Source organism: Pseudopodoces humilis, chromosome 18 (assembly GCF_049639895.1).
Source record: "Pseudopodoces humilis isolate 2021_Gansu_Grassland_sample_001 chromosome 18, ASM4963989v1, whole genome shotgun sequence".
In the NCBI taxonomy this organism is placed as follows: Eukaryota; Metazoa; Chordata; class Aves; order Passeriformes; family Paridae; genus Pseudopodoces; species Pseudopodoces humilis.
The window spans coordinates 3,762,892-3,789,348 of record NC_142217.1 but is presented as its reverse complement, the minus strand read 5'-3'; the positions used below and the strand labels follow the sequence as shown (position 1 = coordinate 3,789,348).

Sequence of the window (26,457 nt, the reverse complement as noted above, 5' to 3'; positions counted from 1 at the left end):
GCACCTTCCAGGCAGCTCTGCTGGGAGAGCTGTGTCAGAAGCAGAAAGTTTTTTCTGGAATGTCAGTTTTGGTAAAGACAATTCAGTTAATTAGTGGTTTATGACATTAATTGGGACCTGTCAGGGTTGTTAGTCCCTCTCTGAAACAGAGCTCTAAAATATACAGGACACCAGAGTAAGAATGTAATGCTCAAGGATTACATCACATACTCACCACCATTCCCATGAAAAATGTAAAAGGGAATATTTTACCTCTCTTTAAACATTAATCTGTAATATAAAGGTTTGAGCCTTGTCCGACAGAGCTGCCACAAAAACTTTTTGGACCTGGAGCAGATTTCCTTGATGGAGAAACCTCCAAGATTAGACTGTTTCATATACATTTTTAATCTGAAAACCCAACAAAGCAAACCCAAATAAAGAAATAAATGATCCTGTATGCCCAGGATTTTTATGGACTTGTTTTGTTGGTATTTTTGTGAACTTCCTGCCAGGTTTCTGCTGCCCCCATCCCCAGCTGTGTGCCTGGGGTAGCAAACAAACCTGACTGTATTTCACCCCGCTTTGTTCCAGGGGCACAGGTTCTGTGCACGCTGCTGCTCATCAAACCCGGTGTCTGGAGCCGCGGGTTGCCGAGGATCCTCCGGAATTTACACCTGGAAAAATTCCGCGTGGTCGGAATGAAACACCTGGACCTGGATGCGGCCGCTGCCTCCGCGCTCCTGCCCTGGGAGGTGCAGCAGGTTGGTGAAGGGAACCAGCTCTGTGGTACCTGGGGAGGGGGAAAAGGGATGAGCTGTGGATAATCCATTCCTGAAAGCCCCAGCAGTTCCCAGCCGGGATTTTGGAGCTGTTGCTGGGAGCTATATGGAGCAATCAGATCTGTACCTTATCAGCACAAAGAGAGCTCAGTGCTGGGGGTTTCTTTTATCACATGCCATAAAGACAGCTCTGCTTTCTCCCAAACGAAACTTTGGGGAGGAAATGGGCAATACAGACCTCAAAGGAATCTGCTCAGCTCTTCCTCTTTCCCTGCCAAACAGGTGTCCTCTGTCCCAGGTCATTCCAGGTAGGGCACATCCAGGGAGCACGTGTGCCTGGGTTTATTCCATGTGCTTACAGCTGGGGAAGCCTCCTGCCCTGACAGGGAATGAATGCACATCTCTGGGGTGCTGTTACCTGAGATTACACTGCACACACAGCTGAACCCTGGGAGCCAGGCTGGAAAAATCACCTGCAAGGAGAGGAAACTGTCCTTGCTCATGTCTAATAGGCAATAAAGAGGGTTCTTAAATCTTAGGGCATTGTGGGGTTGATTAGCTAAAAATAGATGTTTGTTTCTGCTCTTTCATGGCATCAAAAACCTTTTCTTTCCCCAACCTGACGTACCCAGAGTGTAAGGATACTGTGAAAACCAGGGAACTGAACTCTGGGCATTTGAGGGGAGTTGGATTATTATTTTTTTACTTCCCTTGGGGAAAAACAATCTGTGTTATTTGATTGCTTTCCTGAAGACATTTAACCACTTGACTTTATAAAAAATAATTGATGTTGCACTTGGGTTAAGCTTGGAGAGTTTCTAACACTATCTCCTTGAAATTCTTGGTAGAGGATTCCAGAAGAAAACAGGTACATGCCAAGGCAGTGCTCTGGAACAATTAATACCTGCATGGTAACAGTGAGGACAGACATCTGAGTTTTAAATATTTACACTGGCAAGAGAGACACAGTGGCCATTAGGGCTGATGTGCTTCCCAATGTTATTAAATCACAGAGCTAAATACAAAATGCCTTTTTGTTCATCTGAAACAGAAAACATCTTAAAAAACCCCAAACATCCTCAGGAAGCAATGCAGATGCATGTGGGGTAAATGTGAGGAGAGGTTGTTTCCTGAAAATTTCCTTGATTTTGGAGTTCTCCAACACACCAGAGCAGCTGTTGAGCACTGATTCAGTCGCCTTGAAGAGCTGGTGACTAATGAGTATAAAAATTACAGACTGTTGGGGTTTTGTTCATGAGGAGAAAAGCAGGGTTTGAAAGTGAGGAAGCAAAGAGAACAGTCTGCCTCTGCTTAGGGGGAGCAGACAGTGGGAAATGCTTTCTGCTGTCCAGGAGCCCCTGCTCCTTTCAGAACAGCAGGAATGGCTCTCACAGGGGAGGGCTGGGAAAGGCTGAGCTCCCAAGATAAGTAGGGAGATTTTGAAAAAGCCTCAGCAGGCTCCAGGGACTTGGTTATTTGGAAAATCCGATGGGTAAGTGGCTCAGTGACAGCCGTGGGGGCAGGGCTGTTTTTCCCAGCTCAGTTCCATGTACAGCATTTGCATGGGAGGAATGTTCATGATGGATCTGCTCCTCAGCCTATGACACAATCCCTGGCATTTAGCAGGTCACAGAATCCCAGTTGGGATAATCCCAGTTGGATTTGGAAGTGACCTCTGGAGATCATCCAGTGCCACCCCCCTGCTGGGGCAGGGTCACCCAGAGCAGGTGACACAGGGATATATCCAGGTGGGTTTGGGATGTCTCCAGAGAGGGAGGCTCCAAGCCCTCCCTGGGCAGCTGTTCCACAGCTCTGCCACCCTCCATGGAAGGGATTTCTGCCTCAGATAGAGGTGGAATTTCTTGTGTTTCAGTTTCTGACCATCACCGCTCGTCCTGTTGCTGAGCACTGCTGGAAAGAGCAGTGGTGCTGGCACTATCCCCTGACACCCTTGGAGATATTTATATGGATTGATAAGATCCATGATGAAATGTCATGTTGAAGATAGAGCCAGTGTGTCTGTCCCTTCTAGAAGTTCTGTCCAGGGCTTTTTTCTCACTTTACCTGCTCCAAAATCCATCTCTGGAGAACCCCCAAGCACTGGGATGTGCTGGTTTGTTGTGTGCACATGGCACTTGAGATCAAATCTGGGTTTATTCACTGCAAGCAAGACAACCTCACATCTCCTTTTCCTTTCTAATGTATTATTTACATGCACTTGACAAATATCCTTGGCAGCACGAGCTCAGCTCTGTGATTGCTTTTCCAACTGAAATAGTCCCCCCGAGCTCGGAGCGGCGTGTGGCCTTTGGAGCACGAGAAAAAAACAGCTGCTCTGCTCTTTGCTGAGGTTATCATATCACAGGAGCCACAACAAGATGTTTTATTCACAGTTTAATAGTGATTACAGACAATAAAGGTCATGTAAAAGAGCTGGCATTGTCTCCCCAGCTTCCAGCATGAGCTGGTGGTGTTGAGCCAGCGAGGAGCGCCCGTTCCCAGGGGGATTCTGCCCAGGGAGCTCGGATCTCCCTTCAATGCTCATCCAGCACATCCAGCCCTCTGCAGCTTGGGCTTTATCTTTCCAGTGGGCCCTGATCTCTCTGTGGAGGATTACCTGCTCTGATTGCCTGCAGTAGCAGGTCACTGGACTCAATAACCCCACGCTTCCCTCCAGCCCCATCCTGGCATTCCAGCGGTGAAGGCGGCTGGAGATCTCAGCCGCTCTTTAATCCCGTTAGTCCTCCCGAGCCAGCACAGCTGGAACTTCCTCTCAACCAAATCACTCCCTTAATTCCAGGCAGCTGCACAGGGGCAGCCCCAGCAGGGCTGCTGGGGACCCACAAGGGCAGGGAGACAGGATGGGAATGGAGGGAATGAAGGCAGCACTGCCCTGGTGGAGTCTGGAGCGCGTGTGAGGAGTGAGAGGAGCTGCCAGAAGCTCCCTGACACCATCAGTAACCACTAGAAACAACATCATCTTCAACCCCAGGTCCGTGGATTTGCTGGGGAACAACCAGAAGACAGAAGGGTTTTGTTACTTAGATCTAAAATCACTGGTTAGAAGCTCTGAAACAAAATACTTTCGTTTATTCTGGTCAGTTTAACAGAAACTGAATGTATTCTTTGCAGCTGTTTCCAACCTGGATGAATATTGATATGTTTGATCAGTCCTTTTGAAAGTTGTCATGAAAAACAGTACTGGTTTTTCATTCCCCAAAGAGAAAACCCATAAAAAAAAGTGGATTAAATCAATTTTTTTTTAACTAACAAAAATTTTCAAGCAGGAAGGGATTATTTTGTATTATACAGAACTGAATGAATGTCACCATTTCTCAGTACACTGTGACAAGCTGAAATTCTTCATCCTCATGCAAGCAGAGCTCTTGTCACCAGAGAGCCCCTGAGAGATGCACGGTGCAGGAGCATTGACAAACACCACACCCAGCCCCTAAATTACCCATTCAAGCAATTATTAAATTATAATTAAATAATCAAATCACCAATTTAAGCACAGGGGGCCTTCTCATGGAATATTTTGCCTTTGCAAATAGAGGGGGGAATATCAGGCTTGAGCCTGTGGTTGTCAATTCATAACCTACTTCTCAGAGATGCAATTTAGGAGGCAGGCGAGTGTGAGAAGATTTGGGTCAAAGGCAGTGAATGGTTGCACGTGACTGAAAAGCAGGGAGGCCTTGAAGTGTTTTATCTCCATATTTTTAAATGAATTGATAGGATTTGCTTTTAGAAATGCTTTATCTTGAGAATTGCTATCCTCTGCTGCTTTTAGAAGGTTAAAAAATAGAGGAATTAAAATCTCTGTGAATGACGTGATTCAGCTGAATCAAATGGTGGTTTTCCCTCCCCCCCCCCTCTTGTTTTTATTTCCTCAAAAACTGGGAAAAAAGGTAAATAGCCATGGGTTGGTTCTGGCAGGGAGCTGGAAATGCCCTTGTTTTTTAAGCTGGAGAGAACATCCAGCCCTGTGGGGTGCAGGGAGGCACAGCTGGATGTTCCTGACACCTTGTTCAGATGGAGGGGGAGGAGGAGGAGTGAGAACTGGATGCTCCTGCCATGTTATTTAGGTGGAGGGGCAGGATGAGGCACAGCTGGATGTTCCTGCCACATTATTCAGATGGAAGGGCAGGAAGAGGCAGAACTGGATGCTCCAGCCATGTTATTCAGATGGAGAATTGAGGATGTAGAGCTGCAGCTGCTGTGGGCAGCCTGACCTTGTGCTCAGCCCAGACATCTGCAGCAGGCCTGGCTTCCTGAGCTTCTCCTTGATTACAACAGGCAGCAAGGCCAGAGAGCTCTGCCACCCACCTGCCCCCAGCTCTGCTGCCTTTCCCAGGGTCCCAGAACTGTCTGTCTGTCTGTCTGTCTGTCTGTCTGTCTGTCTGTCTGTCCCCAGCCCTCAGAGCAGCCTCTCCTCACCAGTGCAGTGGCTGCTTCTCATCATTCCCTCTCATCCTTCCTCAGTGTACAACCCCAGGGTGTTGTGACCTCACAGCTCTGCTCAGGAGTGGCCTTGGGCTGAGCTGAGCGTGCTTGGAAAAGAAGCAAAGGTGGAGAAATTTGCTGTGGAGCAAAGGGCAGGAGAACAAACTGATTTCTTGCAGCCCCTGGTCTGACCTTCTTACTTTAAAGTTCTGTAGTCCTGATCCTAACTAGTGTCTGGAATTTACTCTTCAGGAAAAGCAGGAGGGGGTGTTGCCTTCTGTGAATGCAAAAAGCAAAGCTCTGGTATTTGTGATCCATCCTTTTATAGCAGCTTTTATAGAAGAATTAAACGTGCCTCCTCATCCCAGAGTATTTATGACCCTGGTGTTCTTGCTGGTGCCCTGATCTGGATGTCACCCTAAAGGAGCAGCACTCCTGTGATCTGCTGGATGTCACAGGAACTGCTTGGTGTCTGAGCTCTAGGTTTTGGAATCTTTAGTACAGCAGCAGTGTATTAAAGAGGAGAGAAAACAAGGAGCAACAGCAGGTTTGCTTACTCACAACTTTCCTTCCTAGCCAAAGGAAGGCTGGGATGTTCCCAGTGCTCACCAGCTCCTTATAACCTCTTCCACCTCTGGTTTCTCCTCAGGATCCAGCTGCTGTAGAAGCTCACTGTACCTACCTCACCTCGGGCACTGCCCTCGTGCTGTGCCTGCAGAGGCCCAATGCTGTGAAGAAGCTGATGGATCTCCTGGGACCAGAGGATCCTCAACTGGCCCAAGCACTGGATCCATGCCTCTGGAGGGCTCAGTATGGCACCAGCACGGTCCAGAATGGATTTTATGGTAGGTTTTTGTAAAAGAAAACTCCAGATAGACAATATGTTATGTATTGTTCCCTCCTGTACTGTCACTACAGAGCCAGCACTGGAGACCATTATTCCCTAGAAAGGTTTCCCTGTGTTCTTGTGGCTGAGCTGAGTGTGTCCCAAGCAATGAAATATTCCCCCACAAGATATATTCCAAAAGGGTTCTTCCCAGAGCAGCCTTAGCTCTGGTTTTATCAGAACAGATTTCCTTTGATCTCTTCCCTTCTTGGTCATTTTGTACTTTTAGTTTGGTTATTTTGGAATTATCCCCAAGAACCCATCTGTCTTCCCTGCTTGTGTGTCCCTTCCTGATGTCTCCATTACCCATTGGCCAATTCCAGGATTCCACAAAGACTGCAGGACCCTGAGTTCCTGTCACATCTCACAATGCTGATGGCTGCCTGGAGAGAGGAGATCCAAACCTGCTCTGGCTGAGGCAAGCTGAGGGAAACTCAGCTGCTTCTCATCTGGAAAGGCTCTTTCCAGCTGGCACATGGGCAGAGGCACAAGTCAGCATCCTTGGAATGCTGAACCATCCCAGCTCCTCTGCCAGCAGGGAAGCACAGGGATGTTGCAGTGTGTGTGTGGTGGGGGTGAAGGATGGGAAAATGGGAATTATCCCTGGAGAGAGCAGCCTGTGGAGACCACCCAACATTATTGCCACAAGAAAGGAAGGATGTAATTCCAAAATTCACATGGAATTAAGTGTGGTTAGCTCCCTGCCTGTGTTTCTCCTCAGTGTTGCACTGATTTTGCACCAATACTTAAAGGAATATAAAAATAATAAAGTGGCAATTTCTGTAAACTCAGGTGAGCTGGCAGGCACTGAGAAGAACTTTCCTGACAAGATCCATTGGATTATTTGGCTCTTCCCATTGCACCCTGGGCTGTGAAATCACTCCCCTTTTCATCCATATCGAGTGGGCTGCTGAGAGCTGGCAGGGAGTGAAGAAGCCACAGCTTGGGAAGGAGAACCAACCCCTTGCTGCAGGACCTTCTTTAACCCTGAGGACCTGGACCCAGGCAGGAGAGATCTCTCAGCACGATCCCACAGGATCCCACAGCGTTTGGGAGTGGGAGTGACTGAAGAGCAGGATCTACTTACACAAAAAAAGTGCTCAGGGCTCTCCAATACTTTTCCATTGTCAGCCCCTGTTTCTCTTGCTCTTGAGATGAATGGATTGTGTATCCAGATTGCTCTGAAGCTCCTCAGTCATGGCTAACAATGGCTAATAAACATCCCAAATTTCAGGTGTTTGCTACAGTTGGAGCATCCCCAGCACAACTCAGTGAAAATGAGCAAGGGAAGCTGAGTCTCATCCCATTTTTGCTGGGAGGTACAGGGAGCTCATTCACAAATGGCCCACAAAGCCCTCCCTGCACACATTCCAGGAGCAATAGCTGTAGCTGTAGCTAACCCTGATGGATCTGGCCCAGCTGCTCTGCTCTGGAGCCATCTATCCATAAGGAAAGGAGTGTTCCTAACCCCCTGCACCTCCCAGAGCTTGTCCTCCAACACAGGTGAAACATTTACCTACAAGTTAAACTGGAAGAACCTTCAGTGAGTAACTGGGGGACTGTGCAAGCCCATCTTCCTTTCCTAGGAGGGAACACCAAGCTTTCCTAGTTTTTCTCCAGCTGGGGAAAAACTTCAGTTAATGCCTGAAGCAGAGCAAACTCTCACTTCTGCTCCCAAAGTGACAGGGGAAATGCAATTTAGATGAAGATGGGGTTCCAGTGAAACTGGTGAACCAAGAAATGCAGCTTTAATCCTCTGGGGCTCAGCTGCAGAGGTGAACCTGCACCCTCTCATCTCTTCTGGGGCTTGGGAAGGCATTGGATTGTGCTTTTTCTTGCATCCAAAGAGCTCTTACATGTGTACCCTACACTGTCTTGTACCTTGAGCAAAGTGAGGATAAAATGCTCATTTTGGGAGTGTTTGTGTTCTCTGTAATGCCACAAATAAGGGAAGCACAGAAGGTTTGGTGTGGAGGTATGGAAAGGATCGAGCCCAGCTCATACCCTGGGATTTACACAACCTCAGGATTGTAAACTGCTGCCTTAAGGGCTATACAAAACCTGGAATTATGGAGCTCCAGCAGGGCTGAGTGCTCTCAGGTGGGATCCTTTGAATGGGTAGCCTCAAAGGTGGTAATATTTCAGAGGATATTTGTATCCCAGGACCGTGGATCTGTGCCAGCACACTGACAATCTATCTAAACTCAATAGAAATAGCTTTTCCCTCTCTAATATTTTCCATCCACAAATCTCCAAACATTCTGAGGAATGCTTTAGAACACTGTTGCTTTATAGGGAAATATTCAGCTGCTAAGCCTGGAGGGACCTCTGGAGTCACTGAGTTCAGTTAATTCCCTCACAGACAGCCCCATCACGTTTTTCCTTCCATAAGCACTCACCCCAACTGGATGGATGTCACAGAGCTTTGAGAGCTAAAAAATCTTCTTACATTTTCAAACTTAAATATAGCCACATATACTTTGTGCCCATTTATTCCTGTGCCATTATCTGGACTTTATTTTAAGTAGCTCTTTTTACACCTCTGACCTTTCCTACCCTGAAGTATTTATCAGAAACCAGATTTGTTTCTCAGCTTTGGGTCATGTTGGGTCAAACAAGCCAAGATCTGGTTTAACTCTTTAGATGATTCTCCATTTCCCCAGTCATCCTCATGTCATTTCTCTGACTGTTCCAGTCTCAGTTTACCTTTCTTGACCAGAGGTGAACAGAAAAATGGACTTCCATCAGCAATGCCTCATTCTAATTCTGGTTTCCATGGTCAGTCAGAGTTCCCAACATATTTGGAATCTACATTATTGTTCCTAAGTACATTTGTTTTACTAACCAGTAGCTCTTCCCTTTCAGTGAGGGCAGCCTGGTGTGATTCAGAAGCAAGGGAACAACAGATTTAGAGCTGGAATTGAAAGGTTTCACAGTCTCCTTAACATTCCCTCAGCTCCTCTGTTAGGAAATAGAAGGAGTCTTGTTTACACGAGGAGGCTGCTGAGTGATAGTAGGACAGAATCAAAATACCAAGGATGCAATGGAATTATTCTAAATAGAATGGTTTAAAATGTTTGCTATTACTGTACAGAACAGCTGGCCTTTAAAGCAATTACTGCAGTGAGTTGCACATCATCAATCTCTCCAAAAGATGAGTGTGAGTCTAGAGAATGTTTAATTCATGGCCTGAGAGAATCTTCTCATTGTATTTATCTCTCAGGCTCCAGATCCTATCCAATGGCTGTCCGGGATGTGAAGCTGTTTTTCCCAGAAGGGCTGTGCTGTGCCCAGTGTCAGACAGGGCAGGAACAGGAGGTAGGAATCTGCCCTTTCCTGAGCTTTATCCTGCTGTGCCAGAGCAGCAGCTTTGGCCCTGCTATCCCGTGATTTCTCTCCTATTGTGCTTTAGATAATGCAGCTCTGGATGTGTTTCCTGAGCTGATCCTGGGGATGTTCCTCCCACTGCCCTGACCCAGCAGCCTCGGTGGGGAAGAGCTGCTGCAAGATCTGTTTGTTCAGCAAGCTCTGCTGTAAATTTGGGAGGGCTCAGGGCTGGTGCTCCCAAACGATCAACACAGCTTTGGAAGCAGGGACAGCAGCCTCACCCTGACTGCTAAACCACGCTTGACCCAGGAGCTGCTTTTTTACCTGCTTTGTGTCATTCAGGGATGGGATGGCTGATGATGTGAAAAGGATTGGGATGTGCTCAGCCAAGGCATGGAAATGTTTGAGCTTTGCTGTGGCTCAGAGGTGATCCAGCTGAGATGGTCCTGTCAGGAGATTAGCTCTGGAAATGGCCACATCTCATGTGGGTGAGCAGCTCAGTGCTGGGCATCCTGACTGTGCCAGTTCCTTCAGGGACACAGGGAGCTGCTACACCCCAGCGTGGCACTGGGTAAAGCTGTCACACTCTCACAGGTCTGGTTTGAGCTCCTGGCCTTGAAAAGCTGAGAGCAGAGACCTTAGAATGATGTGTCTGGATATGGGACCTTGCAAAGGATGATGAGATGCTGCACTGAATTAAGCCTCAATTAAAAAGAAGAATGCATGCAAAATATTCTTGTATCTCCAGATAAGCAGGTGTTTTCTAGGCTGGCAATTACAGAAATACACGACAGCAACAAAAGCTTTACAGCTTGCCTGGATCAGTACTTGAGGAGTGTTATCTCTCCTCATTAGGTAATGTGTTCACATGACTTGCTTCTCTCTCTCTCTCTCCCTCCCTCCCTTCCCTCCCGCAGATCCATAACCTGAAACACGACCCCATCCTCAGCCTGGGAGTCAGGAAGCAGCGCAAGATCCTCACCCGTGACCCGGGGAGACATCCCAGTGTCCTGGGCTCTGAGCAGCCAGGCAGTCCTGGTAAGGAAATGTAACTCCTCTTAGAGATTGGGACTGCTATTGATTAATTGGACAGCAAGACAAACCATCTGGTGGCAGCAAGAGTGGGTATTGATGTCCTCTCAGAAGGGAGAGACAGCTCTGAGCTGCAGAGAACAGCTCCAGGGAAGTCCAGCCTTTAACTGTTCATCTGCCAGCACTTCAGGGGTTTTTTACACACAGCTGCCCATGAGGGCTGACCTTAACAGCAGCAGCAGAACAAGCACTGACAACACAGCTGCTGTCAGACCAGCACATGTTCCTCTCTGAACCCTTCCCAGGTGTCTCAGCACAACCCTGGTGGTTTGTGTCCATTCAGAGCCTCCCCTGGACAGGCAGGAGCGCAGGGCTGGGCAGTGTGAGCTGTTCTGTGCTCTGAGTAGATAAATATCACTTGGTGCAGGGAGTGCTGCTGGCAGCGTGGCCAGAGGCCTCTCCTGAGCTGGGCTGAGAGCTCCTTCAGCTCCCACTGCTGCTGAGCAGCTGCCAGCTCCAAACAGCTCCCAGCTACGGCCAGGCTGACTTTGATTGGGAGTGAAGCCTCAGCCGGGCTGACACTTCCTGGGATGCAGCAGCTTCTCAGGGCCTTTTCTGCTGATTTGACTTGATAGACATGTGTAAACACAGCTGTGCTGCAGGGGCAGGAGATGGCACTGACACGAGGGGATGCTCCCACCTTGGGATGTTGTGGATTGATCCCAAGCCTTTATAAACAAGCAGGGACCAGGTGAAGCATCCCTGTGGTGCTCCCTGGGGAACAGAATTGTTTAGAACCAGGCTGTTCCCATTCCTGTAGCTTCAGTTCTGATGTGACTGATGTGGGCAGCTCAGAGAATGTTCCTGTGCTACACCTGATCACTGCAGTCCTTAATCCCAGCAGTGCAACCACAGGATTGTTGTGGATGGGAGAGCATCAGGATAAAAAATGACAGAATCACCCAGCCCTGCCTGACACAGGACTTTGGGGGGGCATTGGTCACATACCAGCAGGTGCAGAAGTGCAAGGAGGGGGTGGTAAATCAAGTCCTCTGCTCCCGGGGTGAACACCAAGTCACTTTTGTGCAAGGGGTCCCTGAAGGAGGATTTGTCCCAAGGGATTTGGAAAGGATGTTTTCCCATCATCTTAGTGCACACTGGGAAAGGAGCAGGTTTCCTGTGACTGAATCACTAGCTTTGTAGAAGAGATTGGATCAAATAAAATAACAAAATAGCTTGTTGTGAGAGAGCACAGGTATTCTGCAGGCTTTTCACAGCTGAGTGTCGGGAGCTAATCTCAAAATACATGCCCCTAATTTCCTGCTGCACGGGCATATCTTAGCTTTGAAGATGCCTAAGCAGAATAAAAAGGAAAGCAGTGTACAGCCCTGATGTGTTTATGTCTCAGAAAATGTATTTCAAAGAGTTACTGCCCTGGAAAAGCAAGTCCACGTGATCTCTGAACTGTCAGGCACGATCTCGTAAGTGCCTTCAGCAAAGCAGACACATCACTCACGTTCTGGGCTCATCTTGGACACTAGAGGAAGCTCTTGCACACAAGGAAACCTCCTTCCAGCAAATAATTATCACAAAGCTGCTGCCTAATGGACAGACAGATTTATCATGAGGAAAATATGAAGTACATTAAGCCTCACGTATGCTGAGCAGAATTACATTTGGGATTATAAAAGCAGCTGGATTAGCAGCTTTCTCTGCTTGGAAAAAATGAAAATGGAATAGTATCTCCTGTAGCAAACCAGCAGCTGTCCTTGTCTGACTCCTGAAATGGGGTCACTCCTGCTGTCTTGTGATCTCCAGACAGGGACACAAAGGCATGCAGCAGCTCGGGGTGAGCATCCCAGGGCACATCCCAGGAGAGATCCCAGGAGAGATCCCAGGAGAGATCCCAGGGCACATCCTGGGACAGATCCCAGGGCACATCCCAGGACAGATCCCAGAAGAGATCCCAGAGCACATCCCGGGACAGATCCCAGGGCACATCCCAGGGCACATCCCAGGAACATCCCAGGAACATCCCAGGCACATCCCAGGAGAGATCCCAGGAGAGATCCCAGGACAGATCCCAGGACAGATCCCAACCCCACAGTGCCTCTGACTGCCCCGGACGTGTCTGTGCCACACAGAGGCACTGAGAGGGCTCAGAGGTGCTGGGGGAAGAGACCAAATAAGTATTTTGCTCTTTTGCCATCAGATCAGGCATTGCTGGAGAAGCTCTGCCAAAGCACCTGCCTGGTGCTGCCCGGGATAATCCTGCAGGGTTCGGAGCCCCCCCCGTACGTGGAGCTGCTGGAGGAGCTCGTGGGCAGCGGCTTTGTGGTGACCGGAGCTCGCCTGGCTGTGCTGGACTCACCTCAGGCTCTCTGCATCTCCCAGATGCTCAGCAGGGCCAAGGGCAGTGTTGCAGCAAAGGTATGGAACAGCTGGAGCTGGGCTTTGCTTCCTTGGCATAAAAGAAGAGCCTTGTAATGCCTTGCTCTGGTGTGCTGCCCCGAGGCTTTGGTGGCACGATTGCAGCACTGCCTCTGAGCCCTGGCACCTCTGGTGAGTAATGTGGGCACTGGGGACACTTCCTGGAGTTCCTGCATCCCTGGGAGCCCTCAGCACCATCCTCATGGGAATGGCCCATCCATCACTCATGTATTGAATGTTTCATTCCAGTCAGCCATCTCCCTGTTCTGTGTGCTCTGCTGCTGTCTCCTGTCTTGTTTCTCCATATAAATACAGTTTCTATTTCCCTCTCTGTAATCACACCCCTTTAATCCTCCTCTGCAATGCTAAAAACCCTTCCTCTTCTTCTTGGCCTGTGTCCTGGAGCCTGAGGCAGATTTCCCACCTGCAGTGTTGCCTCCAGCTCTGGGGTTCCCAGCACAGGAAGGACCTGGAGCTGCTGGAGCCAGTCCAGAGGAGGCACCAGGATGATCAGAGGGATGGAGCAGCTCTGCTGTGAGGAGAGGCTGAGGGAATTGTGATTGTTCACCAGGAGAACAAAAGGCTTTGGGGTGACCTAACTGTAGCCTTTATGTGATGGAGCTACAAGATGGAGAGAGACTATTTACAAGGGATGGAGGGACAGGACACAGGGAATGGCTTCCCACTGAAACAGGGCAGGGATAGATGGGATATTGGGAAGGAATTGTTCCCTGGGAGGGTGGGCAGGCCCTGGCACAGGGTGCCCAGAGAAGCTGTGGCTGCCCCTGGATCCCTGGAAGTGTCCAAGTGGGACAGTGGAAGGTGTCCCTGCCATGGCAGGGGTGGCACTGGATGGGTTTGGAGGTCCCTTCCCACCCAGGCCGTTCTGTGGCTCTCAGTAGGTCCAGCCCAGCCTGAGGTTTGGACACAGGATGTGCTGCTGGCCTGAGCTGACATTGCTCCACAGCAACACAATACCAGGCCCAGACTGCTTTCCTCTTGGTGTAGGAGAAACCCACCCAGTCAGGAACCTTGCCTGGGCAAAGCTGGGAGGTGGAATGTGCAGGAAAGTGCTGTCAGCAGCAGAGTAAACAAGGGGGAAAAGTAATTACAGTGGCAGTAGCAAACCAAGAGTCACCCGAGGGCTGTCAGACCACAGCAGGCCCTTCACAAAACACAAACATTTGGGCTTCCAGCTCTCAGCTCTAAGTCTTGGGTGTTATCTGTAATAGGAACATGTAAGATCTTTTCAGGTTGTGCTTTTTAAAACTGACAGCATCCCTTTGAAGTACCTCTGTATGGAGCAGCAATTACATCTAGCAGCCAATTAGTGTAAGCACTGCTTGCCTGTCCCCTGAATCCCCTGAGGATCCATCCCTCTGCACATGGAATGTGCACAGCTCCCTAGGAAGGACAAATCAGTGCTGGGGGAGCAGGGCCATCCCTCCTTCCTCCTGCCAGAGATAAATGGCCCTGGCAGAGCTGGCGTGTTTCCAGAAGGATCTGTCACTGCTGAGCCAAAGGTGAATGTTACAGCCTTTGCTCTCCCTCTAGAAGGGAGATGGGCTGCTTCAAGTAACGAGTGTTTCTGCTGCAGTATCTCAGTATTTACCTGGATTGGTGTTCCTGCTTCCAGCAGAGCTAGGGACTGAATAACACAGCCAGACACTCTGCTGGTTTTCATTCTGAGGGCAGCAGCAGTACCGGTGGGCTGTGGGGATCACAGCTCAGCCATGGCACTGGCTCTGCCTGGAAGGATCTGTGCCTCCTGTTCCTCACCCATCAGGCAGACTTAGAGACTTGTTCAAGTGCAGAGCAGCACCAAAGCTCTGTTCTCCCTCTCTTGCAGTGCTCCCTGTTGAAGGATGGGTTGTGCCTGGTGCTGGCAGCACAGTGGGACAGCGCTGTCACCTCGCTGGGCTCTCTGCTGGACAGGTAAGGAGCAGCTCCTGCCCTCCCTCAGGGCACCTCTCTTCTCTGTGCTGCTGCTCAGAGCAGCTGCCACTCAAGGGCAGCCCAGTGAGCACAGTTACCTTGTTCATGGGTCAGTCACTGAGTCATGGAATGGTTAAGGTTGGAAAAGATCAAATCCAGCCAGGAACCCAGTGCCACCAGCATGTTCACCATGAAACCAGGCCCTCAAGTGCCACATCCACACATTTTAACACTTCCAGGGATGGGGATCCCATCAGTGCCCTGGGCAGCTGTGCCAGGGCCTGACCACCCTTTCCATGAAGGAATTTTCCCCATATCCAATCTAAACCTCCCCTGGCCCAGCCTGAGGCTGTTCCCTCTCCTCCTGTCCCTGTTCCCTGGGATCAGAGCCCAACTCCCCCCGGCTGTCCCCTCCTGTCAGGGAGTTGTGCAGAGCCAGAAGGGCCCCCTGAGCCTCCTTTTCTCCAGGCTGAGCCCCTTTCCAGCTCCCTCAGCTGCTGCTGCTGCTCCAGCCCCTTCCCAGCTCTGTTCCCTGCCCTGGACACACTCCAGCCCCTCGGTGTCCTCTACTGTGTCCTCTACTCAGGACCTTTAAAAACCCAGTTGTGTTCTTTGTTAAGGACCTGCAGTGTCCATAAGGCTCAGCAGCATGGTTCCATGAATACAGGGAATTCTCTGAAATAAGGACTCACATTGGGAATAGACCTGCTGATTCAATAAAATTCCTAGGAGAAATATCTTAGCAGATTTTATGTTTGCTGTGAAGAAAAAAACACCCAAAAAACCAAACCTTAAAATAAATGCCAGAAAGCAAAATCAAAAATTTGCCTCTTAAATAAATCACCAGAAATGCTGGGTAGAGGATGTATAAGCCTGGAAAAACAAACAGAACCCCTCTGCAGGGACTGATTAGTGAAACAGAGTGATTAGCAGGGCAATTAACCCTGTGTTCCCCAGAGGGAAGGGTTCCCTGCACGAGGCTGGTATTTGGCAGTGGCATGTGCAGCTCTGCACATGGCTCCTCTGGCACAGGAACCAAGAGTCACATTTGTGCCACATCCCATGTGGAGCAGCCCAGCAGCCACGCCAAAAAGCCCATCCTGACTTTGGCTGTAGCCTCTGGAGCACTTCCAGAAAGTGCTGCCAGTGGGACAGGAGTCAGGGATTCAGGGATGCTGGAGTTTGCAGGCACCAAGGGATCAGAGCTCAGCATCCACGTTGCTGCACCTCAGAGTTCTCATACTTTGCAGAAATGTTCTCAGGGCCACACCTGGGAGGAATGGTTGGAACTTCATTGGTAACTTCTCATAAATGTTTTTAAGCTACTGACAGCATTTTCACTTTGCTTCCATTAATTTAAAATCATACCCTTGGAAGCCACATCCCAAAACTTCTGCTCTGCAAGGGGAGAAAAATAGCAAATTACCCAAGACCTTTGTGGTGAGATTTCTCCCACTCTTTCTCTTGTTGACAATGAAAAAAAAAAAAAGAAGTGAACTTTAGGGAGGCCTGGAGGTCTCTGCTGGAGGTTGTTCTGGGAGAGTCACTCAAGATCCCCCCCAGCTCTTTATTTTCCCCATGGCTGCTGTTTAACAGGATGAGCTCCAGCACTTCCCTCTCCTTCGGGCTGGATGTGTTTCCAGGGGCCAGTCCCTTCCAGAGACACCTCCTGTGGCTTCTCCTGACTCTCAGGGAGCCGAGGGGCTGAGCAGGGAGTGGGCAGGAACAGGTGCCAATCTCTGCACCTTCACCCCCCTCCTGCTCTGTACAAAGGATGGACTTCTGTGCTGAGCTCCAAAATACAAGTGTGTAACTTATGGGGGTCAGGAGGCACTTCCAAAGTGCAGGATCTACCCCCAAACAACAGGATCTACCCTCAAACAGCAGGGTCCACTCCCAAATAACAAGATCTACCCCCAAAAAGCAGGATCCAAACTGCAGGGTCCACTCTGCCTGTCCCCCCAGTGCCAGAACCAACGATCACAGAGCCTTTTCAAACCAGCTCTACAAAAGAAACCAACAAAAAAACAAACCACACCAACATTTTTGCCTTCATGACAGAAAATGCCTGTGGAAGGGAGGGGCAGCAAGGTGTGCCCGAGGGTGGGAGGAGGGAGGGCTCTCATCCTCAGGGAGATCAGGAACTCACACTCTTATTGTCTCCCAAGCCGTCGAACTTTTTAAAATCAGCCTGACTTCACTGGTGCCTCCCAAGGACACTTCATGCCAAGACATCTTCAATTTAAATAACGCCAGAGGTTAATTACTCTTACAGCTCCATCAGCCCTTCCTGTCCCGGATAAATCACTGGATATTTATCTTCCTCCTCTGCCAGGGCCCAGGATTCCAATACCTGCCCAATTCCCTGAATTTCAGCTGCACTGCTGGAGCCTCTCCTCGGTGAAGGGATTATTTTCCAGCCCTGGGGCTTGAGTCACAGCTGAGCCACATTTCTCTGGTTCTGTGCCATGGGGAGGGACGTTCCCATGGGTATGGAAGCCTGGCTGTGATGTCAGAGATGGGATAAGGAGGAATCAGGTGTTGAGAGGAACAATGTGGGCTCTGCCAGTGTAACTGCTCTTAGTCCTGAGCTTATTAAAGCTTTCCTAAGGCAGCTCTGGCAAGGAGAGACATTCAGACCCTTTGGGGGGTTTGGAGACAGCCCCAGACCCTCCTTGCTGTGGTTGTTGAGCAGCAGGGCCCGCTCTGGCTGCTCTCTGGACATCCAGGGCATTATTTCTGCACCAAAAACCAGCGAGCACAGAAAAAGGGACACGAACAATGCAGGTGTGGGCACAAAAGCAGCCTGGGAGTTTGGTTGCCTGCCAAAAGTGGAGCCAAAGCAGGAATCTGGGAGAGTCTGGGAGCGTTCCAAGGGGAGCTCACAGGGCACAGGGAGGTGTTTGGAAGAGGTGAAGGAGCAGGGGGGACCCCAGAGAGGGAAATGCCACCATCCTATCCACAGACAAGGGAAAACGATGTAGCACTTACCTTTCTTGTTCTGTCAGCATCCAGCTGCTTGGTTGGCTTGGGATAAAGCATCTGAATTTTCACTGTCATAACTTGTTTTCACAGCCACATTTCCTGGCTGCAGGGTGGCAGAGGCAAGAATTTACAGCAGTAGATTCAAAGCAACTCCTGGAAGGAAGGCATGCTCTGCTTTTTATGCATGACAAACCAGATTTAGCTGCCTTAAGAGGTGATGCTGATTCCACAGTGATTACTCCTCTATGGTTTTAAGCATTTAAAAAGCACTTTAAGATTGTCAGGACCTGTGTTGTGCACAGACTTAGCAGCTCACCTGGTTCATTCAGCTCACTAGTTTAGCTAAAGCACCCCCAAAACCGAGCTGCAGCAGGAGAAAATTACAGTTTAGGCCAGGCTTTGTGCCTTCCTGCCTTTAAACGAGGGACTTCAATCAGAGCAGAAGCCAAGTGCTGAGGAACTTAGCTGGATGTTTTTCTCTCTGATGAAACATTCTTACCAAGTGTTAATTGCAGCTAGCAGGGAGCGATGTTATCCCTATAGGAAGCTCATCCTGGGGAGCTTTGGAGGGGAAGGAGGTGTAGAAATTAAAAAAAAAAAAAAGAGAAAGAAATAAATGAAATATTTGGAGCTGTTGAAAACCAGTGAAGGGAAAACTGTTGCCAAGTACAATACCTGGATATGGGGGCAGGGAGCAGGGAGTGGTTCCCAAAGCCTCGGGAGAGTTTTCAAGCCGGAGGCTCTGAGTGTGCTGTTTAAAAGGCACTTCTGAAATTGGTACCCTGCCTTTCCATTTCTCTGGAATGATTTTGTGGTCAGGTCGTGTGTGGCTTGAGGAGGGCCAGAGCAAAACCAGGACTGGTGAGGCTGCTCCAGGCAGTTCAGTAAATCCTGGGATTGGGGGAAAACACCCAGATTATCTCAGTGGAGAAAAAGCCCCTTGCCCAGAGCGAAATACCCACATTTCTGTGCATTTCCCACTGCTCCAGAGCCATCGTTATGCAGCTGGACGTGGCTGTTTGTTTGAAGGTTTGTATTTAAATAGTGCAAGGCCATTTACACAAAGCTTTGTAAAACCCAGGATTTAGCTGTGTAAAGAGGAGCAGAAACAGATGCCCGTGGCTGGAGCTGCTGGCACAGAGCTCAGACCTCACCAGAGCTGGGTCATCCCCCAGCTGACACAGCAAACTAACCCTGCTTCCCTTTCTCTTTGCCCCCAGTGCCTGCTGGCAGAACCACTCAGCCCTGGACACTGCAGAGCATCTCCTTTATCCCCAAAATGAGAATCAGGCAAGTAGAGAAGTTTATGGTGTGGATATGTGTTCTTTGTGCTCCTGTGATGAAGGAAAATTGTTAATATTGGTTGAAATTTCAAAGAAAATGATAACTTTTGTGAGTCAGAGGTGGTGACAGCCCCAAGCCTTGGAAGAACTTGCTGAAGGTGGGACCAAAATCCTGTCAAATTGTCTCCCACATTGCAGTGGTGACACAGTTTTGAATCAAAACATTTGAAGAGATTGATAAAGGTTCTATCTTTTCCATAGAAATCCTGTTACTTTTAGTGAAAAATCAACACTGAAAAATATCACAGAATCATGGAATGGTTGGGGTTGGAAGGGACCTTAAAGCTCATCCAGTCCCACTCCTGCCATGGCAGGGACACCTTCCACTGTCCCAGGCTGCTCCAAGCCCTGTCCAGCCTGGCCTTGGACACTTCCAGGGATCCAGGGACAGCCACAGCTTCTCTGGGCACCCTGTGCCAGGGCCTGCCCACCCTCACAATTTCAAATGTCTGTGATATTTGTCAAAAATAGTGTCAGGAAATGTTCATTCAGCCCTATGGCCAAGCTGGCACAGGTCCTGTGTGCTGAAAGTTGCGTTTCAGAAGCCCAAATCCAAGTGGAAGAGGAGGAGTGAAGCCATTTGCCATTCCAGGGATGGTCTAGCTGAATATTTTCTCAGTAATTCATCCCAAGAAAGGAAACACTGAGCTCCAGACATGTGGGCAGCTAATGGGAATAAACTGCATAAATACATTCAAAATTCGGGCTGTAATCATCAAAGTTTAGTTCCAAACAAATGAGAAGTTTGGATGGAGGAGGCAGAGCCTGAGGAGTTGGAATCAGGAGATGTAAAGTCCTGGTGGAGGTGTCCCTGCCCATGCCAGGGGGGTGGAGTGACATGAGCTTTAAGGTCCCTTCCAGCTCAAACCATTCCGTGATTCTGTGATAAAAGACTTGTGGAGAGTGAGAAATGATAGCAAGTGGACAAACCTCTCCTCTGGATCCCTTTTTATTCCCAATAAAAGCTCAGCAGGGGAGCGAGATGTGTTTGTAACCTCATCTAACACATCAGAGCTTCTGCCTTCAAGCACCAGTGCTCTAAGGATTGAGCCTTAAAAGACACCGAGCCCTCTTTGAAGTGTGCATTCCTGCTTTTAACACATCCCAAAGTACCCCAACTTCCCCAAAGTCACTGAGCTGGCGTTTCCAGCAGTGAGATCCCCTGTGCTGCAGTGCCCTGCACGGCTCTGCAGGGCTGTCACAGCCCAGTGCTCCCTGCTGCCAGCGTGCCAGGCTGTTGCCAAGGAATGTGACAGGGCAGCAAGTCCAGGCTGTCTCCTGATTTGCTTTGAAAGGACATTACATCTCTGTGCCTGACATAAAATCCCTTCTGCTTCCCGGCGCAGGGGGACGAGCCTATCGGAGAGAGGCTTAGAGAGGGGTTTTGTGCCAGAGAGGAGAAAAAGCAAATATGCTCAGCCCTTCTCCCTGCTCCTGGCAGCCTGGGATGCACAATCTAATCCCTCTGGAAGCTGGGGCTGCTCGCAGAGCTCGGAGTTTGGGGCAGGAATACAGTCCTGGGACAGCAGCACATCTCCCTGGGGGTACAAACAGCGCAGCAGCAGCAGCTCCTGTTGGTTTTCCAGTGAGCCTTTCCCTCCCAAGTTCAGGGTAGGTTCAGGAACCAGAGTGAGATCTGAGGAGCAAACACGCCACAGAATCTGTTCCTCAAAGGATGGCCCCAGGAATGATGTTTGAGCCTCTGATCTCCTGCTAATGAGTTTATGAAATGTCAGCCAGGCTTTGCAGGGCAAAGCTAATGAGCAACAACACGATATCAGGCAAAGTTCAGGAGGGTTAAATGAACATGGGTTCCAAATCCTCAAGGTCTGAGCAGAGCTGCAGCCTTTCCTGGTGGAGTCAAGCCACAGAAGTGAGATGGAATATCATCCTCGCTCCCAGTGTGATTTGGGATTAGGCGATAGGATGAGAAATCAGCTTTCCAAATGCGGCCTGACATCTGTGCCTGGGCTGGTTGTGTGCCTGCTTCTGCTGCATTCCTGGAGCACCTTCCCCCCTGCCCAGGGAGCAGACAAATCCAGCCTTTGGGAGTTCCTCGTTCTCCCCAGTGACCCTGCAGGTGCCAGGCACACTCAGCTCACATTTGGGAGTGACAGAGCCACAGTTTGTTGGTGCCACCATTAGGGGCTGGTGACCTTCCACAGGGGTGTGCCAGATGTTCCTGCAGCTGCTCCATGCCCAGACTGGGATGTCCCCAGTGGTCAGGGAGTGCCTGGGGCTGGACACTTCCCCTCACCTGCAGCAGGACATGGCTGTCCCTCAGTGACATCACTGACCTGCCACCATCAGAGCAGCAGGGTGACACGGGCTCTGTCCCTCAGTGAGAGCCCACACGGAGCAGTCCAGCCTCCCCTGGCAGCACCAATCCCTCCACCCTCCCTGCAGACACCTGAAACGTGGAACTGGAGCAGAGCAACACGGGAAACACCTCCCAGCCCCTCTTGGCATGAGCCCCTCAGCAGGAGGCAGAAGGGCTGCGGTCCCAGAAAAGAGACTGAAAAGCTGTGAGGAGAGGCAGGGCTGGCAGGAGGGCCTGGGGGCTGTGTGGGGTGGCAGCACAGCATCCCCAGTGCTCTGGGGCTGTGGTGCAGATTGGGCTGCAGCCCTTGGCAGCACATTGGCCTCTCCAGCTCGGAGAGAGCCGTGCCAGGGCTGCTCCAGGGCTGGGCTTGGGAAGGACAGGCAGAGCAGCCAGGGAGGGAGGAGATTTCCCACTCAGCACCTTGCTTGTTGTTGTTTTTCTTCACTTCCTTGAAAACAAAACTCCTGAGTGTCACAAGCAGCAGGGGACACTCACAGCCACCTCCGTGCTGGGACTAATCCAGCCTGGGAACAGCCTCTGCACAGGAAACCATGCACAGAACTCACAGCTCTCCTCCAACCCTTTCCTTGTTTTCTCCCCAGGCCCAGGAGCTGCTCTGCTGCCTTTTTGACTCCCTGACATCAGAGAGCATCCACCAAATTGAATGCCAGGATTGCTAGCAGAGATGGGCAGTCCCCCAGGCAGTCCTTGGATCTCTGAGATGGACACACAGCACAACCAGCTCTGAGAGCACTTTTGTTTGGAATTAAAACACGGAGTCTGAAGTGTGGCATTAGCATGGGTCAGAGAAATGAGAGTGGTGGAGGAAGGCTCAGCACCCCAAAACAAACCCCTCTGAAGTGTGGCTGTGCTTCCCACTGGAGTCCATCCAGAGACAATCTGCTTGTGTCCATCAGCAAGGCTTGGAGCACTCCTCTGGCTGGGAAAACCTCGGGAAGCAAATACTGGGGCAGGTGTTCACTGTTGTGTCTCTCAGGTGCCTGGGGACTGCACCTCCCCCAGGCCTCAAAGACTTCATGGAGAGACTCCTCTTGCTGCTCCTGTGATCTTTGAACCAAGGACAAACCCACAGCAAATGAACTGGAAATAGTCAGAGGGAGAGCTGGATCCCTGGAGGTTCAGCACACCAGGACGAGCCGTTCAATAAGATTAAAACTGGACAGCTCAGTGTTCACCTGCCTCTGCTCCAGCAGCCCTGTCAGGGCTGTGCCAGCCCACATCCTGCTCCTTCCCATGGGCACACGGCCCTGCCTCCTCTTCCTCCTCCTCCAGCAGCTGCTGATCCTCTCATCCTTCCTAGGAGCCCAGGGGAAAGGGAAGCTGGTGTTAATAGAAAGGCCCTCAGCATTCCTGGGACCCACTGGGGGTTTTTCCTTCTTTTCTTTTGGAAAGACTTCTCTGAGCCCAGGAGCCTCCAGTTCCCACCTGCCCTGCTCAGGCAAACTCAGACTCTGCCCTGGTGAGGCCTCACCTCGGGTCTGGGGCAGCTGTGAATGCCACATCATCAGAAGGATCTAAAGCTGTTGGAGAGTGTCCAAAGGAGGGACATGGGCATGGGGAAGGCTCTGAGGAGCAGCTGAGGCACTTGGATTGTTCAGCTGGAGAAGGAGACTGAGGGCAGGGCTCAGCAGGGGCTGCAGCTCCTCCCGAGGGGCAGCTCCGGTCTCTGGGGCAGGAACAGGGAACGGCTGGAGCTGGGCCAGGGCAGGCTCAGGCTGGAGATCAGGGAAAGGTTCTTCCCCCAGAGGTGCTGGCACTGCCCAGGGAATGGGCACAGCCCTGAGGCTGCCAGGGATGCCCAGGGTGGGGTTGTTGGGGTGTCTGTGCAGGGCAGGAGCTGGATCCATGATCCTTTTGGGTGCCTCAGGACATTCTGTCATTCTGTGCATGCTTCCAGTTCCAGCCATGGCAGAGGTGGCCGGGACAGTCCCTGTGAGTGTCCCAGAGGTGAGGGCAGAGCAGTGTGGTCAGCCCAGCTCTGGGGGCTGTGGGCATCTGAGCCCCTTCTTCACACGGCCTTGGCCTCTGGAAGAGCCTGGGGTGAGCCCTCCTCCTCCCCAGCTCACACACACTGAGGAGGTGACACCTCTGAGATCTGTGCCTTTGCAGGTGAGATCAAAGTGCCCAGTAAATCCTGGAGCTGTCAGAGGTGTGGCCCTGCTCTGCTTCCTCAGCAGGGACCAGTCCTAGCACAGCCCCTGCTCTTCTCTGAACTACCTTGGAACAGCCAGACATTGTCACCGTGAGGGGGGACACAGTGACCTGGCCTGACCTCACACAGCATTTCAGTGTCAGAATCACAGAAACCCAGACTGCTTTGTGTTGGAACAAACCTTAAAACTCATCCAGTGCCACCCCCTGCTGTGGCCAGGGACACCTTCCACTATCCCACCTTGCTCCAAGCCCTGCCCAACCTTGAAAGTTTCTCCCAACCTCTGCTCCCCAGCACTGTTCTGCTTGCATGGGCTCTCTGGGCTTTGTGGTAGGACCAAACATCTCCAGGAAGGAGCTGGAGAGGGAAGCAGGGAGCTGCCTGGTCCCTGGGGAGGATGAGGTCCTTGGAGTCAGCGTGCTGGAGGAGCCTGCTCTGCTCCTGCAGATAAGTAGGCCATTTCCTGCACTCCAGGCGCATTTCTGTCATGCTTGTAAGCCCTGTATGGCTTTGAAACAAATGAAAATTAAAAGGATCCACCCCCAGCACTGGGGGAATTTCATCTGGAGAAGGAATGGAATAAAGACAGCAGCTGAGGGAGCGGCCCTGTGGAGCTGCACGTGAGGAAGGGGCACACGGGGCCAGCAGCAGCCCTGACCCCGCCAGCCTGGTGACACAAAGGGTCACAGAGCCCTGTCCCTGTCACCTGGGCCCTCAGAGCTGTGGGACTGAGAGCACAGGGAGCTGCACATCACGAGGGGATGCTCTGCTGAGTGCCAGCAGTCAGCCTGGGGAGGGGACATCCCAGTGGGACACCCCCAGCCAGTCTGGGCTTGGCAGGAGCACTCCCAGGAGTTGAGACCAATTAATTCATTAATTCATAGAATTCATTAATAAAATCAGAGAATTATGAATGGTTTGGGTGTGAAGGGATCTTAAAGCCCATCCCAACCCTGCCAGCCACAGAAAGGGACACCTTCCCCTATCCCAGGCTGCTCCAAACCCCATCCAGCCTGGCCTTGGACACTTCCAGGGATCCAGGGGCAGCCCCAGCTGCTCTGGGCACCCTGTGCCAGGGCCTCAGCACCCTCTGAGTAAAGATTGATTCACTGTGTAACAAACCAGGGCCTGGAACAAAACCCATCCCATTTCCCATCCCCTTCCAGACATCCCTGCTGAGGCTTGACCTCTGTGAGCCTCCATCCAGCAGCAAGCAAAGCCCTGTGCCTCAGTTTCCCACCTAGGAAATGTTGGTGGCAGCTCTGCCACATCCCCCAGGCCCAGCAGCAACATCCCAAAAATGGGGCAGCACCCAGAGAACTCGGAGCAAGGATCTGCTGCGGATTCCTATTTTAAAGCCCAGCTAATTAATCTCAAACGTACCAAACTCGCACGCCCTGCGCAGAGCAGAGGAAAGCATCATCCTCTGGTATTTCCAAAATGCCAGCATTCCAGAAATAACCCTGCCAGCCTTTTCTCCTAGAGAATACCCCACTTGTCTCTGGGGAAGTGACAACCAGGAGCACCACGACCCACCAGGAATCAATCTCGTCACCCGGCCGTCAGCTCCGGCTCTGTCAATGGGAGCTGCAGCGTTTTTCCCTGGAAACTGCCACAAGACAGCCAGGATTAGCTAATCAGAGCTGAGGAGCAAATTAATGATTGAAAGAACTAGGAGAAAGGCAGATTTGATCCGAGATTGCCAGCTTTGCAGCTGGCTCCTACTTGCAAACAATCCATTTAGATTATGAAAGCAAGAAATTGAGTACAAAACCCCCTAGATTGTTTGCTTCCTGGAGAAAGAAAAGAAAAGAAATGGAATTTAGATTAAAAATTATGCAGAATAGTATTAAATCCCCACCCTCTTGTGCCTCCCCTCTTGCTGGAAAACCAGAGCTAATCAGAATTTTGCATTGTTCTGCTGCCAGTGTCAGAGCTGCCTCAATGGAGGAGAGATAAAATACAGGAGGTGGCATTTGCTGTTAACTCCTTAGGGTCCAGCCTCGGCAAAAATGGGAACACAAAGTGCCAAAATCCCATTCTCCCAGCCTGATCAGCTCCCTTTAGGGGCAGGTTTTGGGGTCAGAGCAGCTCCCCACGCCCTGCACAGCTCCTGCACATTGTGTTTATTCCCACACCTGGCAGCTCAGGTGAGCCCTTTGTCCCTGCTCAGGAAGGATTGGTGTCCCCAGGGATGTGCAGGTGCTTCCCCTGTCGAGGGCACAGGCAGAGCCTCGCTCCTGCTGGAGCTTTGTAGCTCCTCTGTGCCAAGGACAGATGGAACTCGTTACCAGCCTGGAAATTCCTGCCTGGCTGTCCCCAGCAGCAGGGGGACACTGACACCTTGGTGATCCCAGGGGTCTGTGGAGCTCCTCAGAGCCTGAGCAGGGCAGGGGCAGCTCCTCCCCACTGGGCACAGCCTGGCCGTGCCCTTCTCTGGGTGAGCACCCAGGAACTGCTGGGGGAGCTGGGTGCCAGCTCTGCTGCGCCTCTGCAGCCACCAGTGCAGACACATGGATTGCTTTCAGCCTGGCCAAACTGGCTCTGTCACCCCAAAAAACGTTTGTGTTTCAGCCCTGTGCACAGGAGCCCTGCTGAGCCCTGGGAATGTCCCATGTCACCACTCAGAGCCACCAGCCTGGGAATTACTGCACAGCCAGCAGGATTTGCTGCCCTCGCAGCAACCTTGAAACTGGGCACCTGGGTTTCATCTCCCGAGGTCCATGGCTGGCTCAGGAAGCAGGAGGAGTTGATGGACCTGCTGGAGCTGTCCTCAGATCATCCATACTCACCAAACTCGATAATCCTGTGCCACGCAC

General features: G+C 50.8%; 1 protein-coding gene across 5 annotated transcripts in view; it reads left to right on the top strand.

The window, feature by feature from the left end:
* DNAAF8 (dynein axonemal assembly factor 8) overlaps nt 1-23,997 on the top strand; it is an 87,851-nt gene extending 63,854 nt beyond the window's left edge. For 3 of the 5 annotated variants that reach the window (XM_088064035.1, XM_088064034.1, XM_088064033.1), the window contains exons 24-31: nt 574-743; nt 5,854-6,049; nt 9,314-9,408; nt 10,335-10,455; nt 12,662-12,879; nt 14,729-14,814; nt 19,020-19,089; nt 22,068-23,997. In XM_088064035.1, coding sequence (XP_087920161.1) covers nt 574-743; nt 5,854-6,049; nt 9,314-9,408; nt 10,335-10,455; nt 12,662-12,879; nt 14,729-14,814; nt 19,020-19,089; nt 22,068-22,145 — 1,034 coding nt within the window. In that variant the 3' untranslated portion in view covers nt 22,146-23,997. Of the gene's footprint in view, nt 1-573; nt 744-5,853; nt 6,050-6,413; nt 6,501-6,882; nt 7,073-9,313; nt 9,409-10,334; nt 10,456-12,661; nt 12,880-14,728; nt 14,815-19,019; nt 19,090-22,067 lie in introns of those variants that run through there. The other 2 variants (XM_088064036.1, XM_088064037.1) reach the window with 2 other exon arrangements.
* Nucleotides 23,998-26,457: the final 2,460 nt, after the last annotated feature.